This window comes from Trematomus bernacchii, unplaced genomic scaffold (genome assembly GCF_902827165.1).
Source record: "Trematomus bernacchii unplaced genomic scaffold, fTreBer1.1, whole genome shotgun sequence".
Lineage (NCBI taxonomy): Eukaryota > Metazoa > Chordata > Actinopteri > Perciformes > Nototheniidae > Trematomus > Trematomus bernacchii.
This window is the reverse complement of record NW_022987767.1, coordinates 192,292-209,967: the sequence shown is the minus strand read 5'-3', so window position 1 is coordinate 209,967 and position 17,676 is coordinate 192,292. Positions and strand designations below refer to the sequence as shown.

At 39.5% G+C, this 17,676-nt stretch overlaps 1 protein-coding gene across 1 annotated transcript; it reads left to right on the top strand.

Annotated features, from left to right (window-relative positions):
- Positions 1-241: 241 nt before the first annotated feature.
- Positions 242-16,658, top strand: mmp2 (matrix metallopeptidase 2). The gene is made up of 13 exons (XM_034148394.1): positions 242-532; positions 695-921; positions 1,940-2,088; positions 3,266-3,394; positions 3,972-4,145; positions 4,821-4,994; positions 6,283-6,456; positions 7,187-7,342; positions 7,533-7,659; positions 11,921-12,057; positions 12,799-12,958; positions 13,202-13,311; positions 15,544-16,658. The coding sequence occupies exons 1-13, from the start codon at positions 380-382 to the stop codon at positions 15,645-15,647; spliced, it is 1,974 nt and encodes a 657-aa protein (XP_034004285.1). The 5' UTR covers positions 242-379; the 3' UTR covers positions 15,648-16,658.
- The last annotated feature ends 1,018 nt before the right edge of the window (positions 16,659-17,676 follow it).

The window sequence follows — 17,676 nt, the reverse complement described above, 5'->3', positions numbered from 1 at the left end:
TGTAGGTTCACAACAATTGCAATAATTGAACAGTCCACCAGCAATGAAGTGTCATTTCTGGACATACTTTTTAATTCCAAGAGAGTATCTAACTCGTGTTTTGTAAACAGGCCGAGTGATAAAGTCACCCACATGAGTAATGGTGAAATCATTCCTGTGTTTGATTGCTCCTATTTCTCAACCTGGAGCGTGCGCAGAAAGCTCTCGGGAGAAAAGTGCATGTGCAAGCAGAACTGAGAAAGTTCATAGAGCCGAGGTGCAGGATGTCCCGTTGAGGAGAAAAAAGCCCTGCAGAGGAGCAGAAGCAACACAAGCTGACGGGGGAAAGGAGTGCAACTCAAAGCAAACAGCATTTACCAAAGCTTGTTTTTTTGTGAAAATGGGCTCTTCGATGATATTCAGCTGTCGTCGGATTGTTCTCAAAGTGTTTTTGTTTCAGTTCATCGCTTTTCAATCAACATATGCTGCCCCTTCGCCTATTATCAGGTTTCCAGGAGACGATACTCCCAGAACAGACAAAGAAGTTGCTCTGGTAAGTTTATTGCTTGTTTTTTTCCAATAACTTACTTACTGGGTCAGTCAACTGTAAAGTGCTGGGTAATAAATTGCATTTAAGTGTTGCAATCATTTCATATGAATACTTTGCCTATTTCAGAAGAGTTTAACCATTTGTATGTCTGTTTTTCTCCTTAAGCACTATCTGAATAAGTTTTATGGATGCCCACAAGACAGATGTAACCTCATGGTGCTCAAGGACACCCTGAAGAAAATGCAAAAGTTCTTCTCTCTGCAAGAAACTGGAGAGATTGACCCCAAAACTGTGGATATCATGAAAAAGCCCCGCTGTGGCGTCCCAGATGTGGCCAATTACCAATTCTTCCACAGGAAACCCATGTGGCAGAAAAAAGACATTACTTACAGGTCAGAGAATTAACTTTACCTACACATTTACTGAGCAAGCATTGGATTATCTTGCACTTTAAGAGCTAAACTGCATCCTGCAAGGGGGGGTTTATAATGGGAGTGGGTCCCAGTTAATTCTAACTAACTTAGTAATACTGGTAAAAATGACATCATGGAAGTTTTAAGCAGTATGGCCCATGTGAAAGGTAATAAGATAACACCTTAGCCGAGGTATTTTGATATGCATTGCATGTAAAACCACATCAGTACATTATAATACAGTATAGTGTTTGCCAAAGTTAAAATGAGTTTACCCCACCCAACTACTTCCCATAAATCCAACCGTAAGTATTGAGAAACTACTTGAAATATGTCTGAGTCACTCAATATCCCTACAGTTTGAACATAATTCCTAAAGCTGCTTTTGATGAGTGAACAAAAGTATAAAAACAAAGCCAGAGTCTGTTTGTTTTGAGAGATGGACCACAGCTTGGCCCCGCCTGACCCCCCGTCCACCCCACCCCCATCCACACAGTAATTGCGCCCTTGCATCTTGTGTCTTGCTTACACCAGCATTCCTACACAGTATGTGTCAGGTCTTTTGTTTTCGTGCTGTTTGAGGGTTACAACAATGTGGAATGGGTTTCTTTATATCAGCGGTTTTCTCTGTCCCTGTTCATTCCAGCCCATCTGCTTGTGTGTTTGTAAGAAGGACTGGGAGCCAAAGTCAACAGCAACTTAGAGATCATATATTTTGTTTTTCATACTGTACAACAGGGTTTGTGGTTGAAAACTGTTTGATAAACCATTTTCACCAGATATTTTTACCAGTGTTTCAGTTATTTTCCATGATCAGATGGAAGGCACAATAGATTTAAAGATAATTCTACACGCTTTTCTTAACATGACACATACAAAGCCATCATCACTTTCCCGATTACACGCATTTTCTTGTTTTTATGGTATATGTTGTCCTAGTTTCCATGGTTTGTCTTGCTTTTCAATGAATCTGACTCTGACTCTGTGAACTTTGTAGAATCCTTGGATACAGCCCCGACCTGGACGAGGGAGTCATTAATGATGCTTTCTTCAGAGCCTTCAAAGTGTGGAGCGACGTCACCCCACTCACATTCGAACGCTTAATGGACGGAGAGGCTGACATCATGATTAACTTTGGCCGCAATGGTATGCCATGTATAAAGACAAAAAAACGTTTACAGATATTGTTTTAAACTCCATCATCTTCAACTGAAATTCCTTTAAGAATAGGTTTATTTTATAGTGAAATGTTTCCATGTGACTTTAAAAAAAAACCTTCATCTTAGTAACTGTTTTGAGCACTTTTGTTGGGATACGGGGAACATAAGTCCATGCCTGCCTACATACTAAGTTGTCTTTATGTGGCACGGTATTGCAGGTTAAAACTCAATGATCTTAGCACAACAAAAACACATTTTTGTTACATGTCTTTATTAGGATCCCCATTAGCACGAGCATGAGCATTGGCTATTCTTCCTGGGGTCCTCACACACACAAAACATACATACACATACAACAAAATTAAAACAAAACAGCTCATCATTTCATGCAATTTACAGCGCTGTATGAAATGAAAACTAATATGGTCATCCAATTATCGCCATCCTAAGGCCAAACAAAAGTAAATACAAATAAGTGTACATAATAATATATGCATACATAGCCACAGGCACAGTTCACATTGACTTTATAATACTGAAATAATTGTTTAGCAACCTTTTGATATGTACTTGAGAATGTTCCTAAATGATATGGAAGAGTTCCAGCTGACCTTCAACATGAAGTTGCTTTCCACTTCCAAGAAGATAAACAGTTGAACCAAAGTTCACTGGCGTATGCTGAAGGAGCAATAACATACATGTTATTACAGTGACTCTGCACACCTCCAACCTATATTTTAGTAACACCTCTTCACTCAAGTCATTTCAGTTGTTCCAACCAAAACAAACATTTCATATTTACACAGTGTCATAATATCAATCTGTCAGCCGTAGGGGACAGTGTCAAGAAGGAATCTGACAATTATAGTGAAACACAAACAAAAAATAACCACTTCAGGAGATGTGAAACTGTTGTTTTTTGGTAAGAAAAGTAACAAGGAATATTTTATTGATTTAATGCACACACACACAAATGTTGCATGGAGTAAGAAACATACTCCCCAAATGTTTTTTTTAGTATTTCCTCTTCAAAATAGTTTCTCTTGACACGTATTGCCTTGCTAATTTCTACAAGGCGGTTCCATCTGTGCACGTTTAGAAAGAAGAAAAATGACATCTGATATTTGTCTTGACGTGTTAATATGGACTAATGTAACCCACAGAGCATGGAGATGGTTACCCCTTCGACGGCAAAGACGGCCTCTTGGCTCATGCCTTTGCTCCGGGACCAGGAATTGGCGGAGACTCTCACTTTGATGATGATGAGCAGTGGTCGCTGGGAGATGGCCAAGGTAATGGGGAACGAAAAGCTTATTGTATAACCTCCTATAATGTGTATTGATTTGTGTAAATATTGCTAAGTAAGTGTTTTTTCAAATCCATATTCAATCTTTTTTTTGGACACAAAGTATAGGTTGAGATTACCGGCCATACCTACGCAAAAAATGACATTGATAATACATTTGACTTTCAAATACTTTTGTTTACATTTTCTTAACTTTGCCTGAACTTGCTGGCACTAGATATGACAAACCTCAGCCATCTGGAAGCTGAATAGAAAAGAAAATCCCCTTTGCAGGCATTTGTTTTTGCACATATTGACCCAGATAGTTTCATGCATTTCACATTATTGAGGATCCTATCATCTGAATTAATCATTTCTGCAGAAGTAATCTATAAACCTATTATCCCATTCTCATGGAGCGAAGAAATCTCACAATATGAAGTGTTTTTCCTATTTTATCAGTGCTTTGGGAAGTTTTATCCAATTTACTACAATAAATGTATATACCATATCATTGCTTTTGTATTGTGTAAGGGAGAGTACTTGTTAAAATATGTCAATATGATCCTTAATCTTTTCAACAGTGGTGAAGGTGAAGTTCGGCAATGCTGATGGGGAGTTCTGTAAATTCCCCTTCCTGTTCATGGGCACTGAATATAAAAGCTGCACACCTCAGGGTCGAGACGACGGCTTCCTGTGGTGCTCGACCACTTACAACTTTGAAGAAGATGGCAAATATGGCTTCTGCCCTCATGAACGTAAGTATTTCCTGTGGCTGTCTTCTTGTTTCCTTCTAACACATTTGCTGTAGTGTGTTTATATATTTATTTTGTGGCCCCACATGACCTCAGTGGTTTCATCCCCTACTTGCATCCAAACTGAAATTGAAGCAGTGTCTTTTATACTGTCGAAGCAATACTTCAAACCAGATTTTTGTTTTATTCAAAGCTTTTCTGCTGATTATGGACAGAAAGAAAGTAGGTTGAGCAGTATGCCAGGAAAGAGTTGTTTTTCGCTTGGAATGGATTATGGAATATCTCTTTTCCAAGTCGCTGCCCCACTTTACAACACTGGGCTTTGTTAAACATTTTGTTTATCTGTGTTGTATTGCTGTCCATGGTACTAACATGATTACATGCCCATTACAACGCCAAAGTACACATGTACCGAGTTGAGAACACGAGTGAGGCCTGTTTGTACTGGAGCCGTCTCTTTTGTTTCGCTTTTTTTCTTTTTATGTAAAAAAGTCCCATTCCATCTTTTTTATATAACTTTGAACACATTGTCTTACATCATCACCCAGGGGTTAAAGGGTCTAATTTATTGTAGGGATCATGTAGGAATTGGAGCAAATGCTTTGTAAGCATTGAACACATTTAATACACTTTTTATTATTTTCTCTATAACACCTTTTGTCTTTGTTTGTTTTACAGTACTGTTCACCATTGCTGGAAACGCAGAGGGCGCTGCATGTAAATTCCCCTTCATCTTTCAGGGAGAAAAGTATGATTCATGCACGACTGAAGGCAGGGATGATGGTTACCGCTGGTGTGCCACCACTGACAACTATGATGTGGACACGTCCTTCGGGTTCTGCCCTGAGACTGGTGAGTGGTGTCTTCTGCTGCCTGGAATTATGGTCCCTATCCGATAAACAGAGAACCTTTAAATTAGTACTTTTGTATAGCCTGCATTGTCTTTTTCTTATTTTCTGGAAGCCATCCAAGGGAAGTTAATCAGAGGAATTTATCTCAATTTCAATATAAAAATGTTACCTTTGAAAAGCTAACTTAGTCTATTTTGGGGAAACAGGCCTACACATAAAAAAGCAACTCTTGTCATTTGTTAACAACTTTTGCTTGTTGTTTGCTAGCTAGCCGTTACCATTATTGTGTAGCTTGAATCAGCATGCTAATTGAGGGGTTTTAGGGAATATATTTTCATTCAAACTTAATGGTAAAACATTTATTTGTTGTCCACTTTAAACCACAAGTCTGCAAAAAGCGCACATTGTCATCTGTAATCTTTATGTTACCTTTCCCCAACTTGCTAGCTTGTTGGCATGTTTCACATTGTAGCCTATGCATTAAACAAATGATTGTTTTTTGGGCTAATTAATGGATTATGGACACTTATTGTTTGGATAAATACCATGTCATTTCTCTACAAACATACAATACAACTTAAAAAATGGTCTAAAACCCTATTTCCATATTATACCTGTTAATTCCCTTGGGAAGTTTCCACTTTGAACATTCCCGGAATTTCACAACAGAAGTCCTGTTTAAGGGTTATGTGCTCGCTGTATACACTGTGTTTTACTGTCTTTGGTGTGCAGTATAAGGTGCCCTGCCGTGTGTTGGTTTACAGGAATGCTTAAGCTGGGGTTTTCGGTCTTGCTCGCGGTCTGCTGAGTGGCTGTGAAAGTATTTTAATGTGTAGTGGCAGGGCTTATTTTCCATTCTGTCAGAGGGACTGGCTTTAGTTTTGAGGTAGTGAAGTAGGATGGGGGGATAGACGGAGAGACATATGACCACTGGAGCTTTCATCTGGTACTAATTGGTTAGGAAAGTAGCTTTGTTGTAAAGCTGCGTGCGCTACCTTGTGCTGAATAAGAAATTATTATAAAAAAAACTGCACTCAACCAGTCTTGCCAGATTGAAAACGATCTCTCTTTGAAAGAAAATCAATTTGGGCGGGTGCTTGTTGGTTTTGGGCCCAGTTGATTAGATATTGATGTCATGTGTGTTGTGCCAGTGCTTTCATGATGCTGTTTTCAATACCATCTGTGCTTTTTCACAATACAAACTGTTTTGCGGATATATTCTGGCATATAAATTGACTCAGTTTACTACACGTTTTACTTCTTCAGTTAACTTTTGTTTCTCCCCCTAGCCATGTCCACTGTTGGAGGAAATGCAGAGGGAAGCCCCTGCATCTTCCCCTTCACTTTCTTGGGTGACACCTATGAGGCCTGTACCTCATCTGGGCGCAGTGATGGCAAGATGTGGTGCGCCTCCACCAAGAGCTACGATGATGACCGCAAATGGGGTTTCTGTCCTGACCAAGGTAGGAAAAGTCATTGGGACAGTTCGTAGGGGTCAGCTCTATTATGTCAGTCTGAATTGTCTTGATTAAATTCAAAACTTAAGTCTTTTGGCACTCCCAAGAAAAAATGTTTACGCTACTACGGACAGTCTTGCACTAATGCTCAAAATCTCAAAGATATTGAAGTGAGTGTTATTTTGTATATATTGATTGTTGTGCTTTTATTTAGGTCTTAATGTGTGCATATGTATAAATGTGTCTTTGATTGTGTATATATAGGTATATTTGCATGCATATTTTTATATACAGTATATTTGTTTTTGTATTCAGGATTGTGGGAAACGGTATTTCGATCTCTCTGTCTGTACACACAAACTGAAAGATTGACAATAAAGTTGACTTTGACTTGACTTTGATATGTCCCAACATCAAGGTTCAAGGTTCAAGGTTCAAGGTTCAAGGTTCTTTATTGTCAAACTAACATAGCTACAGAGTAATTATGTCGTTGAAAATCTTAGGTCACAGGCTTCTCCAACAATGCAACATAATAATACAGATAGTAAAAGTAATACAAAAAGAAAAATAGTTCTAAAATAAAGTGGAATAGTGCAGTACGAGTCATGCCCCGGTAGAATGTATTTAAACACAGAAACACCTCTTCATATGATCTAATTACCAACTCCCACTGTACAGTATCATTGTTTTGTGAACAGGACAGTCAACATTGTCTCTTTGTGCTGCTTGTTCCCAGGCTACAGTTTGTTCCTGGTGGCCGCTCATGAGTTTGGTCATGCCCTTGGCTTGGAGCACTCTCAGGACCCCGGAGCATTGATGGCCCCCGTCTACACTTACACTAAAGACTTCAGACTTTCTAATGATGACATCAACGGCATCCAGGAGCTTTACGGTGAGATGAAATGTTATCTGTGGCTAGTTTCCTGCACAGGGATCAAGCCTAACCCTAGAACAAAAACAATACAAGTACCGGTATGTTTTCTTTCTTGTAAGAAGCAAGGAAAGGCTTATGTACAGTGAGTGTGTAATCACTCCTTGATGAAAGATGAATTACTGTAATTTGTTAACTCTCTTATAAACAGGTGGGTCGACAGACAAGCCTTTGTCTCCAACCCAGGGTCCAGTCACTCCAATGGACATCTGTAAAGAGCCAGTTGTCTTTGATGCTGTAGCACAAATCAGAGGAGAGACCTTCTTCTTCAAGGACAGGTAATCAAATTAAACAAAAGGTCACAGTATTGATTGCCCTAAATGAGATTTCAGCAACTGAGCATATGCTACATTAAGACCAAATGTGGTCGAGCACTGACAATGAATCCATAAAATCAAAGTTCTTACCCATCTTGTTTGATTATGCTAGCTGCATATCTTTTGTTTGCTCTCTGGGTCATGAAGACATTATGAAGTCCATGGTTTACTCTCTTGAATCTTGCAAGCACTGCCAAAGTCTGGTTAAATTTCCTGTCCTTGATCCATTGGAAGATAGACAAACAAAACCCAACAGTCTACTTCTGGCTTTATGATTTTGCAAGTGAAATAAGGCAGCCTTCACAAGTCCGATGTTATCAACATTTGCCCACATACAATGAGCAGTTTGACATGAGGTTTCTTGTTAATTATAGTTTATCTTATTGCAAATGTGTGCCACTTAAAGATTGGGAATTAGATGCTTGTTTCATGATGTGACAATTAGTAGGAGGGACAAACAAACTGCCTCTCGATGGCAGTGCCAACCAAAATAGTCATTATTCATAAACACAGTCTACAGGCAGTCCTCTGCAATGGCGCCAGTGAATGTAAAGTCTTGTAAGCTCACTGTGTGTACTTGCTGACCGTGCATCGAAGAGAAGTGATATGATTTCGTCAACAGTCTTTGCGAGTCAGTGGAGGTTCACGTAGTAAAGTAAACATTTACATCACAACAGCTGAATTTTGCTACTTATAAATGCTCCTAAAAGTTACTTAAAACAAATGCAACAAAGTGGTTGAAAAGGAACTTATAGAAAACTCAAACAGTGACCTTGTCAGTTATGATGTGTTAATGCTTCTAGCTGTGCTATAACATCAACTCCTAGGTTTTTCATGATTAACAGAGCTGTATACCTGTCATGGCCATAAGTGTGTCCAAAGCAAACAGGCCAGCATACCTCCGTACCAAAGAGTGTAGTCATTCAGTTGACTGGGTTTTCCTCTCTGAGAACCTTGGGTTAGAAAAAGCCACACTCCTGCTCACAAATCCTGCTTCAATGCAGATTGACTTTTCACCTTCTGTGGCTCTCTGACACACAAATGAACAGTGCTCGTCAGAGGACGCACAGACAAACTTCGGCATGGCAGTTTATGATCATTCATTTTAACACATGGATGCCAAAATGCATTAGGTGCTTGTAGGGTTTTTGAAGCTATGATATTTATTATAGTCCGTATATTTTATTTGAGTCAAGAGACTTCACTACTCTTTGGGTATTTGCAGCTAAACCAAATTCAACAGATGTACTTCTATCATAATCCAGAGCAATCATTTGCAGCATGTGAGGAAAGGCAAATTCACCTGCCATGTACATTAGGTGGAATTTGTCAAGAATTAGAAGAAGAATTGGGAGGGATGAAACCCTCTTTAATGGTCACACATGCAGAGCACACAGCACACACAGTGAAATGTGTCCTCTGCATTTAACCCATCCTAGTACCAGGAGTCTAGTACTAGGAGCAGTGGGCAGCTATTGTACATCGCCCGGGGGAGCAATGGGAGTGAGGGGGGAAGGGGGGATGTCCGGTGCCTTGCTCAAGGGCACCACGGCAGGGTAGGAGGTGAACTGGGTCCTCTCCAAGTAGAAGTCCACACTCCATATTTAGGTCTGGTCGGGGACTTGAACCGGCGACCCTACGGCTCACAGTCCAAGCCCCTACTGTCTGAAACCAGAGCCCAGTCTGCTCTGATTGGTTAGCTGGCGGGCTGTGTTGTGATTGATCAACAGCTTAGAAATGTCCCACCCCTTAGCCTATCACGTACAATGTGATGGAGCGCTAGCCAATACAAGCTTGAGGGTCACATAGTGATGTCACAATGTTAAGGAAGTAAACAAATGAGTCAAATGGAGGCGTTTCAGGTAGGGGGGGGGATGAGTGTTCGGGAGAGAAACTCCCTCTTTGGGATTTGAGCCTTTGCAGACCATTTACATGCACATAAACCTATTATAACACAGTACGTGAAAGGTAAAACGCCTAAAAGCATAGTAGGGCCCCTTTAACAGTTGCTTTACCCCAAAATGATTTGTGTTTAATGTTTGGCCAAGATCAGCATCTGACTGTTTGTTCCTCCCTTATTTAACCATAAACGGCTGTGTGATATGTTCAAGCAATTCTTGAGTTGATATTTGAATATCAAGTAATATGTAGGAGGCTACAGTATATCAGGTTTTTGAGTTGTACAGTTCTAATACTAGCTACATTTTATAGCTGTAGAAACAAAAAGTTTCCCTCTGTGCCCCAGGGCTAATGCTCACTTGACTCTAAAAATTAAGTTTAGATCCCCCCCATTTTCTTTCTGGATCAGCATATTTATAATGTACAGTAGGACAAATCTTGACATGACTGAATGGTAATATGTATGGCACTCCCTGAGCTCAGCATAAAACTGTGCCTGCCTGTCTGGAGGCTTAAGGAGAAAGCAATTATTATAAAGACGCATAGAAACAGTGTGGCCAGCCTACTGACTAGGTCTGTTGCAAGGAAGCAGTTATTTGCTTATAAACTAGCGTGTTGCCAACAGAAGCTATTTACTGTTTGTCCATTCTTTTCTTTAAGTTGTAACCCTTCAGATTTCAGTCCTGGTTAATTTGGTGACACCACTGGGGTCAAATAGTTTTGATAAAGAAGTCAATCAAAAATAATAACAATCGCTAATCAGATTTTACATTGCAAGTAGTTTTCCACACAACAGCAGAGCACAGTACTGTAGAGCTGGTTTACATGCGGAGGAGTGAGCAGTGTGTAGCCTGCAGCTGTTCATGTAACAGCTCACTGTGGCTGCTTCTTCTTTTTCCATTACTCCCTTTCAAACATGTACAATCATCCCCTGACTGCAGAGTGCAGAAAAAGACTGTGACCATTGCATTTTAAACAATGATTTAAAATCACGGTCAGCACTAACCATTGTTAGCAACACATTGGGTTTCCAGTGGCTGCTTCACAGTAGAAATACTCGTGTTTGAACGCTTTTAATGTAAAGCAATGGCAATGGCAGTAGGACACACTCTGTTTGCATTAGCAGTAGCTAAAACAGCTCACAGTATATAACAAGTGAACATTGAGGCTGTAAGATAGAGATTGAATTGCACTCCCTTACACAATGACCTGTAACTCCCTCATGCTATGTTGGTTATATTGATGAATCCAGCTTGGGAATGGAGGTCAATACTAATGACACCATATGCTAGTGAATGTAGACATATTGAAGGGCTATGGTAAAATTAATGCTGTCAATAAATAGTATACATTTTTATTTTATTTCAGGACAATCTTAAGAATTGTAACTTTAAAACAGGCGAGTTCATAGAGTACAGAGAACAATCCTCTTAACTGCCAGTTGGCTTTTCCACTGAATCTGTTGCCCAACAGCAGCTAGCAAGTTTTAGAGTTATGGGAAATCACATTACCTACACTTTCCAGAAGTCAAACTTGTGTGGGATACGAAACCTGTTAAAGTCGTGGCTGATGACATACCAGCCAGACAAGAGTAAGAGTAACAATATGGTTCTATCGTAATGCTCGTAATCAACTTTCATTGCAATTATGACATTGCTTTGATTACAACAAATGCAGGATAAATGGATGACCTACTTGAATTTCGAAGTCTCAGCAATGGCTTGGAAAACTGATGTGCGGTACTTTAACTTCAACTTGGCTATATCCTGTGAGTGTATCCTTTTAACCATCCATCTGGACGGATGTTTATTTTTTATTTAAAATGTAATAAAGAAAGGAAGAAAAGACAGAAAAGCCCTCTGGATATTGTTGGTACACCGATCTACAAGAACACTGTTAAAATAATGCAATTTGAAGATGGTTTGTTCAGATTGAAATATGTTGCCTCTTTCCTTTTGACAAATGTTTACAAAACGTTGTGTCTGTTGTGTCTCATCTCCAATTCTGACCACAATTTTTTGGGAATTGGCTGATATTTTTCTTAAAAATAGGTCAGTGGAAAAGGCTTTGGGAATCTGCCGTTGTTGTGCAGCTGTGTATTGGAAATCCAGGCAAGATAGGTCTTGTTCCGCTGGCGTCTGCAGCCTCAGTCCTAACGAGAACCAGATGCTCATGAATCAGACCATTGTGGCTGCACTTGCACTAAAACCTCCTCACATACACACATACACACACTTCCCCCACCTCCTCCTCATCATCCCCCTCTGCCCTTCTTCCACTCTCACTCGTACAGCCGCTCACCCACTCATTCTCTTTCTGCCAGGTTCCTGTTCAGGTCAGTAAACTTCAGAAGCAAGCCCACCGGCCCGATGCTCGTGGCCACCTACTGGCCGGACCTGCCTATCAAGATAGACGCTGCATATGAAAACCCAGTGGAGGAAAACACAGTGTTCTTCGCAGGTATGCTGGAGAAATCAAGAAAGTTTCAAGTTCAAGTTTCAAGGCTTTTATTGTCATGTGTGCATAGCTACAGTGTAGTTATGACAATGAAGATCTTAGGTCACAGGCTCCTCCAACAGTGCAACACAATAAAACAGATAAAATAGTACAAGTAAATAACATAAAATATAATATAATAGAAACAGAATATGATAGAAACTGTGCAGAATAACTGTGGATAGTCAGCTGACCTAGACCTCTCTTAATACGCTTCATATCCTCCTCCAGATATAAAGAGCTTCTTCACTTTTTTACCATTTTGATTCGCTTTACAGTGTTGTTCCTACAAACTGAAATTTTAGGAGAAGCAGGAATGTTGGCTGAGCACTCTTCAGTGCGGTGTGCACTCCTGGAACACTTAAGATATTTGACCATAGTTATTAGTGGTTTATGAAACATTCCTTGCATTTTATTAATATGACAACCTTCCTGAATACTGATGAACATTACAATGTATCAGCTTTAAGGAGATTAACAGCAGGGCTGGTTTGTCTGTAGAAGATGCATAATACCCTACATGGCTAATTGATGATCTCATGCTAAGATATAACACATTTGGTTAATATATTTGCAGCAATATGGGATACTACCGTGATCACACAGTTCTGTTTTAACATACTTACCGTGCATTAATAAAACACATGTCTTCAGTGTTATTGTATCCCTGGTTCTACTTTTCACTTACTCACTCTTCCCTCACAGGTAATGAGGTGTGGGTCTACAAAGCAGACGCGCTGCAGTCAGGCTATCCCAAGAGGCTCTCCAGCTTCGGACTTCCCACTGACCTGGCGAAAATTGACTCTGCCTTCAACTTCAGGAAGAACAGGAAGACTTACATGTTTGCTGGGGACCAATTCTGGAGGTGAGGAGGGGCAAAGATTATCTAAAAATGTGTTAGCCTCAAATCGTTGTCAGACACACCACACCCTAGCTTGTGCTGTTGTGGTTATAATCTCTAGTTGCAAAACTAGGTTACGTCTGGATGTAGTTAGCAATTTGTGTGACCTCAGCTGCTCTGTAAACAGCTCTGTGTGTGGTGTGTTTGTGTGTAATTTGCTCTAATTTGAAGGATTATTGTGTAAATCCACTCTCATTTTGGGTACAGATACAATGAAGATACAAAGACAATGGACGCTGGCTTCCCAAAACTTATTGCTGATTCTTGGAATGGTCTCCCAGATGACATCGACTCTTCCTTCAGTCTTAATGGCATTGGTAAAAAAAACATTTATTATCCCAACATTTGTGAATGTACAGGCTTGGTATGAATTAATGAAGGGACATTTGACTAGAAGCTAGCAGCATGTGTTATGAATCCATGACCAAAACCGTTTTTGAAGCATGGTCGTTTACATACTTAAAGTGGACCTATCATGCTATATTTAAATGATACATTGTAGGGCCATACCTATATAAGGTATATTTATACGTTTCTGTTTTCAAAATACCAAACAGATCATGCATTTTAGCCATGCCTCATTTCGCTCTATGTGCTGTTTGCTGTCTACGGGTCTGATTCTGCTGACCACGCCCCCCTGCAGGAGAGGGGAGACGTGCTCTGATCAGCTGCTGGGCTGTCAGAAGAGGGGGAGAAAAAGAGATCTCCGTCCTCCGTGTTTTATTATACATGTCGTTATTCATTTGTTTTAAAGCTCAATAAATAACAAAGAAGACCTTTGACCGGCACTTTTCTAATTTTGTCCGGAAGATTTAAACTTTAACGGACATCTTGACCGGCGAAAGTAACTGAAACTGAAACTCTGCCGCACGGTCCCCTCGTTCCTTGGAAGAGGCGGAGAGGTGGGTGTTTGTCATCTGCTGGTGGACTAACCGGAGATAATTACAGTGCTTGCCTCGACGGGGAGGGATTGCATTGAATTAAAGCAGCGGGAGCAAACGCTTGCCTCGGGGAGGGAGAAAAAAAGCCACAGCGGAGAATAAACAGAAGGGTAACCATGGTAACTATGGACGGGAAGTCTTCTTCGCTGCTTTTGTGGCAGACTACAGCACCACTTACAGGCCTGACATATGTACTACAGCGTCTCCAGCGCTTTCGAGCGGCAATGGCCGGCCGTGGCCCAACCCCACATTCCCCTGATAGGTGGAGAGTTGGCCCAATAGCCGTAGCGCCACTTCTGTGACGTCATAGAAGTGTTCAAATCTGGATCAGTCTGTATCAGATCCGTTGCAGCCCCTTTTTTAGAGATTTGGGTATGGAGGAAAATAGAGAGGGTTGTGTTTTCTGACACTTGGTGAGTTCCCTGGAACACCGGGGACACATATTCATGTATAAAAGACGTACAAAAGTGCATTTTGCATGATAGGTCCCCTTTAATATTACTGTAAACCATTTTCTTATGTTCACCATACATATACATTTAAATTTCTAACTGTATCTTCCGAGCAGCACTGGTTTCAAGCCCAGTCTGACCATGTCACTAGCATGGCTCAAAATGAACCATATCGTTTCGTGACAATCTGAACACCACAAGGGTATGCTCATTTTATATACATTAAATATTTTCTACAATAAAGTACACATCCCTCTCAGAAAGACACAAGGTAGCAAATGGCATTCTCGGCCTGAAACTCTGTTTGAGTTTTGAAGAAGACCTAAGGGGAACAATTATTTGTGGTGTGTGTGGTGCTTTGATTAAAGCTGGTGCTCTGGGTGCTAATCTACACTTTTCAAACTAGCATTCCTTGTGGTTAGATTGCAGGGAAATCCAGTCAGCTCTATCAACATTCTGGCAATATGCCTCTGTCAATACAAACCCCTTAACCACAACTCAGCAATTATGTTATCTAGCCAGAAAATAACAGTTTCAGGGAGCTGCCAAAGTAAAACAGGACAAAAGGGAGCAGTTCTGAAGTTAGGGAGTCATCTTTGGCCTGATAGAAAACAGTGTGGGGGAGCAGTTTTTGTATATCTTTCATGCATTAATGAGCTGTAAGTAAATACATTATCATGGTTAGCTTTAGGGCATTGCAACTTGCATGCAAGCCATTTATAGTGGTCAATTCTTGTCATGACATCACTATTAAACTTCCCTTTAGGAGTCAGCCTTGAATCCTTGAGGTTAGAGGTGATATGCAGATGTTTAACTATGGCAGAAAACCAAGGATCTTTCTGTAACTGCTCGCCCAACTTACACAAATGAATGTAAGCATCAGGTAGCCCCTTCCCCACATAGTGAACAAACATATTACTATAAAGCAAGTCTGTGCCGCTCTACAGAGGTGCCTCTGTATGCCTCCCCATGCGCGTAACATTGGCTTTTACAGAGTGTAAGGCTTTAAACTTTGATTACATGTAATTAGACTGTTGGTTTATATGGTTATGCTAAAGCTTGATTATGTTGCTGTTACTACATGGTTAGTTTGACCTTGTTTTACACAGGCTACATACCTTCTTATTTTAAACAACGTTGTGCTTGTTTCAAACAGATTACAGCTACTTCTTCAAAGGCAACCACTATTTCAAACTGGAAGACAGCAGCTTGAAGATCGTCAAGTTGGGTGAAATCACAAAGGACTGGCTCGGCTGTTGAGCATTTCCAAAGAGTCTCACAACTAGCTAAATCATGTAATGACATCTGGCCTCATAAGGACATTGCCATAATAACGCACACATCTTGAGGTGGCCGCAGTGCACACTGTTGTAAGTTTTTATTCTGGCAACTCTGCACGCTTCTGTGGGAGACATGCCCCTTCCAGCCTGTATAACCAGCCTCCTGCTTTGTAGACAGGCACCTCGGGACCTTCTGCACAGGCAACATATGCAACTGGATATAATACTGTTTGATGTTGACATTTTGTTTTATATGCTGATGCAGATTTATTACAATATGTACTCCCCATTTGATTGTTTTATAGCTTTTGCATTTGTTTTTTAAAAACTCCGACATCAGGTATGTCAACACTGCCTTGAACGCAGTGCTATACTGTGCTGTGAGATATTGCCGTTGTTATGCAAATGTAATTCTGGAACTCTGTTTGACCCCATATGAGGAATTGATGTTGGCTTTGAATCACTTTTACTATGTCCAGTTTACTAAGTGCAGTTTTATAAATGTATGACTTTTATTTGATGTTCTCATTGTTGTTTAATACATTTGAAAAAAAATGAATTTGCACAATGTGTTTGACCGAAGATGGTGCTTTAGAGATAGCTTTTTGCATATAGTCCTATATATATACATTTTATATTCTCTGTGCTTATGTCTGACTACTTAGCATTCTCTGGATGTCAAAAAGTCGTATTCACAGGCACACATTATTCTCCATTTGGTTAGCACTTTGTATAGGACTGTAAAGGGACTGCTCAACTGCATTTCCCTACACTAATGGTACAGGGAGATTAAGGGCACAGGTTGCCCGTAGAGGCTGTATTAGTTCGCTGCATGATGGAATCATGACGAGTACCGCAGTAGTATTGTTTAATAATCTCTTTTTTTATATTCTCTGTTTTTCTCTTGGTTTTTTTAAATACCGTTGTGTTTTGTGTTGTTTTTATGCTTGTGCACTTTGTTACTGTCATCAATAAAGATGGTCAATATAATGTGGATCAGTGATAAACAGAGGAACAACATCCTATACTTGCGAAGAAAATTAAAGTGGGTTATTTATGCCATTATGAGCCTAAACGTTTTAAAAGCATGTGATTTCAGCAACCAAATACCTGTGGTGAAAGAAGTATCCAGGACGTTTTATTGAGACCAAGTAGCAATACCAAACTGTTAAAAATATTCTTGCAAGTAGAGGTCCTGCATTCAAATATAAGTGAAAGTAGGTCCTACATAATAATCATTATCACAAAGTAACTTATCAAAAGCTAAATAAACTATCAATTCGGGGAGAAATGCTTCTGTTTCTATGTCATATACAGTATACAATATATGTATCTCTCTATATATAAGTCTACTAAACTATTTATTGCTACAAACTTACCATCTTATTTACGAGCTAATCCAGTTTTGATCAACATTTGAAAAATAAAAGTGGAGTAAAAAGTAAAACATTACCTAGTACAAGTTAGTGAATTGGAAGTATAAGGAAGCATTCAACTAATCAAATAATACAAAAAATGTTATTACAAAAAGAGAAAGTAAAAATCTACTAAATATATTAAAAATAATAATTAGAAGAAATTATGAAAAAAATACAATGAATAGTATAAAAAAATTGAATAAATACAAAAAATAATAGTGATATGAAAAATAATAATAATAACCACAATTAAAAAAAAATTAAAAAAAGCCTTCGAGAGACGCCCCCCAACACCTCATAGGGACACGAAAGATATTTCATATTCGTTCGGTGAGGAGGGGCTGCCGGGCTGGCCAGCCTGAGGGATACGCCCCCAACACCTCCGAGGGGCGTGGGCATTTTTACTTGAAATAATATTAATTAAATCATAACTAAAATAATCAAATAAATTAAAATGATAATGAAATCCAACAAAATAAAATAAAAATATAATTCATAATACAATCATAAAAACTTACTTGACATAAAATATATAAAGACATTTTATATGAAAAGAAATGTTTCACTAAAACTACAAAAATTAAGTGATAA